Source organism: Sinocyclocheilus rhinocerous, unplaced genomic scaffold (genome assembly GCF_001515625.1).
Source record: "Sinocyclocheilus rhinocerous isolate Xijiao unplaced genomic scaffold, SAMN03320098_v1.1 scaffold557, whole genome shotgun sequence".
In the NCBI taxonomy this organism is placed as follows: Eukaryota; Metazoa; Chordata; class Actinopteri; order Cypriniformes; family Cyprinidae; genus Sinocyclocheilus; species Sinocyclocheilus rhinocerous.
In genome coordinates this window covers 85,345-91,711 of record NW_015633548.1, presented here as the reverse complement: position 1 = coordinate 91,711, position 6,367 = coordinate 85,345, and the positions used below count along the sequence as shown (strand labels likewise).

The following is a 6,367-nucleotide window of genomic DNA, read 5'->3' as shown; positions in this document are numbered from 1 at the left end:
TAGGGCTGTGAATCTTTGGGTAGACAGCAAATCGATTCGATTCACGATTCATAGGTTTTTGATTCAAGAACGATTTTTGCTAATTTAGAACGATTCGATTCACAATTAAATTCGATTCGATTAACGATTCGACTCTGCATTCTTTAAGTGCATTCACAGGATTATTTAAATGCTTCCCCTAAATTCTTTAAATGCTTAGTCAGGGGGCAAATTACACAGCAGCCTTTATGGTTAGAGAACCATGGGTTAGAGAAAAAAGAACAAACAAACACTTTTGTCCATTGTTAGATGCTAGTTTAATGATGCTATGGCATGACATGGCATACATAAAAAATGTATGCAAGCCAAGATTTTAAAAAAGAGCTTTAAAAGTATTATGTATAGGCTAACATTTTGTCACACCAGGGGCGTAGCCATCATTTTTGAAGTGACAGAAATGTCAAATACAATAATTTTATGTATGTATGTATTATTATAATTATTATTATTTTTTTGTTTTACAAGGAATTTTTTTCTTATCTATTGCTTTGAATTTGCTATAAGAAATCAAATACACTGCTGCACAATAATCAATCATTTGTAATCTATAATTTTTTCCTAATGGCAATTTTATGATTGTTTTATATACAACAAACAATTATTTCAATTTTCTGCACAGAATAAGGTAGAAAATAGACTTCATAGTTTCTGTATTATCAGATAAACCTTGCGCTCTTATTTCAAGGTTGTTGTTAATGCTGTGGTTATTTTAACAGTTTCTTCGTACATTCGGTTCAACAACATTGTTAAAACACATTTATCATTCAATGGAACTGTGCGTATGCTTAGACGCTTACTTTTCTGCTCCCTCCATGCAATAAATACACAGCTTTCGACTGCTTATCTTCTTTATGCACCAAGAGCTTGTAACACTCCAAAGAGAAAGGAAAAATTGAAATCGCATCATATGACCCCTTTTAAGAGATTTTTTCACAGATTCAAAAGGTAACAGTTTTTCTTTAAAAAAAACAACAGGTTTGCGCTAAAACAATCAGTTTTCCTTTTTATTATTATTTATTATTGTTTTGTTTTTCCCGCAGTCTTGCTTTGGTTAATTGAGTAACATGCTGTCACATGACCGCCCTACACTCATTAGGGCCATTGCAGCACTTCCTGTAGCATGTCCTCACTCACGCCCATGACTCAGTGTCAATACTGTATCAGGTGTGGTGAGCTCATAGCTGAATCTGTAACCTGAGCCTTATGTAAGACCATGCAAAAGGATTATCTGCGCAATGGATACTAGTGCAATCTGCCGAGAGCCTTTTGAAGGCCCAGGAAGTGTTCAGATTTCACCTGATACACTAGTTTGTGATATTGTGTTCTGTTATGTGTCCTCAGTCATTGATGGGGCAGCCATGAGGATAGACGACAAACTCCGAGTGGCCAAAGAGAGGAGAGAAGAGCAGGAAAAGCAACATGGTGACAAAGCAAAAAATTTCACACAACAGGTGTTGGTAACTTTAGATGTGCATGTGACCATTGACTTGCAGAAGGGCAATCATTGGCACACGGGTGATAAGCGCAAGAGAAATAACACATAACTCAAAGAGAACAATAGCACTGTTTACAAAACAGTTCAGCATCCTTTGAAAACCATTATATATACTGCATTCATTTTGAGTGGCAATGTGACGCAAAGTGATAAAAGAAATGACCCTTTGTGTCAAAAAGTTTGCCAACCCCTGCACAGAGTTGGACATAATTCATTCTCTTAAGTTACAACAAATCATACAATCACACCTGCTAACGCACCCTGTTTGGCCTGTTCAGCGGCCCGTGAGACTCAGCTCCTGGAGCGAGAGCGCAAGACCCAGCTGCAGGTGGAGAGACAGATGGAGGAGAGGCAGAAGAAGCTGGAAGAGCAGCGCAGGAAAGAGGAACAGAGGAGAGCTGCAGTGGAGGAGAAAAGGAAACAGAAACTAGAGGAGGAAAAGGTAAACTGTTTTTATAGGGTCCTTAGACCTTCCCTTTTGTAGAACACTACCACCCAACACAGAGAAGCAAACTACCATTAAAAAATATCTTACTGATCATAACCTTTTGAAAGTATTAAATTTATTCAGCAAGAATTCATTAAATTGGTCGAAAGTGACTGTTATGCATTGTTAGACGAGATTTCTGTCGTAGTAAATGCTGTTCTTTTTGACTTTATAGTCATCAAAGAATCCTGAAAAAATGTATCATGGTTTTCACAAAAATATAAAGCAGCACACCTGTTTTCAACATTAATAAAATAATTACATTTATTTATTAATACTATTAAATATATTTTCTAAAATATTATTAGAATGTAACAGACATATAAGGCTATCACAATTTCAGGTTTAGCTAACTTTTTGATGTGCAGTTGTTACTCTGTCTTTAAAATGTAGATAAACCAGCTTGTATTAGTGTAATTAACAATAGCTTAGCACGTGCAAACCCCTGTAACTCTAATTCCACTCCCTGTCTGTCTCTGTGTGCGTATTTACCCTCACCCGTAGACAAGCGCTCTTCCTCTACTACGAACCTGAAACAGACTGACTCAGTCATCAGCAAGCGTCTCTCCTCATCCTCAGCCACCCTCCTTAATTCTCCCGATAAAAGTAAGTGCCCTCTCCTGCCCTTTTCTTATCCATACAGCATGAGTTCTTTTGATCATTGAGCATGAGTAAATGCTTTTTAATGCTGGTCATGTGATCCAGAAACCAATCACAAGTCATGTCTCACACAGGTGCCTCTCCCTGTGGTTTGCTTGATGAGTTTCATTTTACAATGTTATTTAAATGCAAATTCAGCATTGTGTTTATTTGAATGGGCCGTAAGTGTTTTTTTGACTTTATAGTCATCAAAGAATCCTGAAAAAATGTATCATGGTTTTCACAAAAATATAAAGCAGCACACCTGTTTTCAACATTAATAAAATAATAAGACATGTTTCTTGAGCAGCAGATCATGTGTTTATTTGAATGGGCCGTAAGTGTTTTTGCCATCTTGGCAGCTCATGATTTTTGCAGACATGCTGTTTCTATCCACAGTTTCCTTTTCCTCTAACAGGAGTAGCCAGCCATGACTCAGACAGTTTCACACCAGACACTGTTTGTGTTGGAGTCTCCTCTTCATTTCCTTCTCTGCAGGCACATTTTAGTGTGGTTCCACAAAAGTTGTAGATTTTAGATCACTTTTGTGTTCTTGGTTTTATCTTTGAAGTCTGTCTTCAGTCCCTCTTGAGTGAAACCTTTGTTTTCGATTCAGGAGCTGAGCTCTTTTTTGTCCCTCAGGTGCAAAGCGGAGAAGTTCGTCTTTGAACCGGTTGCCTAGCAATGTTCCTCAGGCCTCTAAAGAAGTGCATAAGCAGCCTCAGGTGGAAAAGACAGGTGCCAAACTACCAGTGCTGCTCCTCTTTTGAAGGAATTGTTAAAAAAATTACAATTCTGTCTTCATTTACACACCCTCATGTTGTGCCCAACCTGAATGATTTTCTTCTGTGAAACACAAAAGGAAATGTTTTGAATAATGCACTAGTTGTTATTTCCCATTCATTTGCTGACTGGAGCTTTCAAGCTTAAAAAAAGAACATAAGCTCCATTAAAGTATCAGCAATTTCTCATAATTATCATAATTATAATCTCATAATTCTCATAAAACTTCTTTTGTGTTCCAAAGAAGTCATATAGATTTAGAGCAGCGAGTAAAATGGTGACATAATTTTTTTCTTTTTGGATAAACTATCCCTTTAACTTTATTTCTGAGAATAATGATGAACAATCACAAGGTCTCATAAAAGATTCTGAATCTTTCTGAAAATCTAGTTTTAATGTAAATAAGCATTTAAACAGGTGTTTGCAGGGAGCTTACACAGGCAACATGCACCTCTTAAACATTTACAAATGCAATCCTCCACATTGTAATTAAACTGAAAACTATTATAAATACAACCATGATTATAAAGCAGAGTCTAGCTGCATTGTTCTCATCAAAATATCCATTTCCTCATTCACTGCAAGTGGCATGTGTAAGCTTAGACACAGACAAGGCCTTGCTTCCTGAATGATTTTAACGCCTCCCTGTCCACTTTGTCTGTAGGCCCAATCCTGAAGAAGCGAAGCTCCTCCCTCTCTCGAGTAGGGGCTAAAACACAGCCCACCACCAAACCAGAGAAATCCACAGCAGAACCTTTTGAAAGTATTAAATTTATTCAGCAAGAATTCATTAAATTGGTCGAAAGTGACTGTTATGCATTGTTAGACGAGATTTCTGTCGTAGTAAATGCTGTTCTTTTTGACTTTATAGTCATCAAAGAATCCTGAAAAAATGTATCATGGTTTTCACAAAAATATAAAGCAGCACACCTGTTTTCAACATTAATAAAATAATAAGACATGTTTCTTGAGCAGCAGATCAGCATATTAGAATGATTTCTGAAAGATTGTGTGACACTGAAGACTAGAGTAAGTAATAATGAAAATTCAGCTTTGCGTCACAGAAAGAAGTTGGATTTAAAAATCTAAATTTCAAATAGAATAGTTATTTTAAATTGCTGTAATATTTAACAATTTGACTTTTACTGAATGTTTGATTAAAAAATGTATCCTTTGTCAGCATAAGAGACTTCTTTCACAAGTTTCACAAAAACTTTTGAATGTGTACATTAACCTCCTGCGGCAATATTGAATTTTCTTTTTAATATTTTTACCCTTTAGAGACTTTTCCTAAATAAAGGCTGTATAATCCTTTACACACAGAATATATTTTAAAGCCATGCAAAATGCCAAGTCTGAACCTAAACCAGCCTAATTATACAGTACTCCCTTAAGCTTAACTAGTTGTTTAGACAACCCACCACCCAGTCTTTTTCTGGAAATGTGTGTTTTGGCATGTCCATACAGTCAGCTGGTCTCACTGGCCTCTTCACTGACTTTTAGAGATGGACTGTGTAATTAATTTGAACGTCCTGCTTCTTAATAGGGTTCATCATTAACACCCTTTTATGAGAAAATGGATGAAATGTAACAAGTGATTTTGTTAGTCTTACAGTCGTACAGCAGGAGACATGTGTGTTCTGTTCAGTACCTAACATGCAAAATAGCCTGGAATCATGGACTTTGTTTTAGTATTGACACCCACACCTTTTCCATGGTCCACTGCTGCACAGCTCACAGGATGTATCATGACATTATTTGTCTAACAAAGTGTGTGTGTGTGTGTGTGTAGGAGCACTATGAGGCCGTGATGAGACGTACCCTGGAGCGCAGCCAGCGAGTTGAGCAGAGACAGAAGAGGTGGTCCTGGGGTGGACTTTCAGACTCTGACAACAAAAATGGTATGAGTGCTTTTCTTAAATGCCAAAACATCAGAAGCACCTGATAATATGTTCAACAGCTTTTCTTTATAAAACTTGAACAGCCTTCTTTCACTGACTGTCCTACAGTCTGCCCAAGTGTGTTACGACTTATAAATCAATGAATAATCAAAATCTCTTGACAATCCTGATTGCGTTGATTTGTTGTTAAAGGTGAAGTATGTAATTTGTGCACCACTAGACTCATATGTGATTATCACACAGTTTCCTGAAACCCACATATGCCATTGGTCAGCAAAACAGGTAGTCCCTCCCCAATTAAACCTTTGGTTGCTGATTTTTTTTTTTTAGTAGAGCTACAGTGTTTTGAACTGGGATAGCAGAAACTATTTCCCAAGCATCCCAAAAATGACACGCTTCACCTTTAACAAGTCATGTTAGTTTGTTGGTGGTTGTGCAACACCACAGGGATGGAAATCACTTGTCAGCTGCGTTTTTCCACCTCTCTCACCTTCTCGTGGGAGAGAGTGTTTCCAATAGCGACCTGTCTGTCCCTGCCCCTCCCACAGGACAAAGTGACAGTGGCTCCGCCTCCTCCCCGATTACTATAGTAATCTCCCCTGCTTCTCCAGCCTCCAAGCCACCCCGGAATCAGACGTCACAAGGTGGTTTATACAGTTTGCCTGCCCATGGCGTGACTTTACACAAACTGCCCACTCCTCCTCTTTGCTCATACGTGCACTAATCTGACTGGGGCTGTGCTGGCTGTTTCTCGTTCACTCACTAAGTTGTTTATAATAATAAAATTTCTTCACTTGCCGGGGATTGTAACAAAGAGTGTGTTCTTCGAAGCACTTACCTGGTTTCTGGGGATGCATGATGCTTTGAGTTTTAACAGTTTTTTTTTCTTCACTTTTTGTCCAGAATTAATTACCCTTTGACTGTTTACTAACAGTGTTATGCTTGATATTTTAGACTGAGTTTGCTGTAGTTTAAACTTTTGCAAAATACTGATTATTTATTGTTTTATTAATATTAATTACT

General features: G+C 37.6%; 1 protein-coding gene across 4 annotated transcripts in view; it reads left to right on the top strand.

Moving 5' to 3' along the window:
- Window positions 1–6,367, top strand: part of LOC107744507 (ensconsin-like) — a 40,373-nt gene that overhangs the window by 20,458 nt on the left and 13,548 nt on the right. For all 4 annotated transcript variants that reach the window (XM_016558188.1, XM_016558186.1, XM_016558187.1 and 1 more), the window contains exons 3-5: window positions 1,381–1,461; window positions 1,813–1,976; window positions 5,236–5,344. In XM_016558188.1, the coding sequence (XP_016413674.1) occupies window positions 1,381–1,461; window positions 1,813–1,976; window positions 5,236–5,344 (354 nt within the window). The remainder of the gene's footprint in view (window positions 1–1,380; window positions 1,462–1,812; window positions 1,977–5,235; window positions 5,345–6,367) is intronic.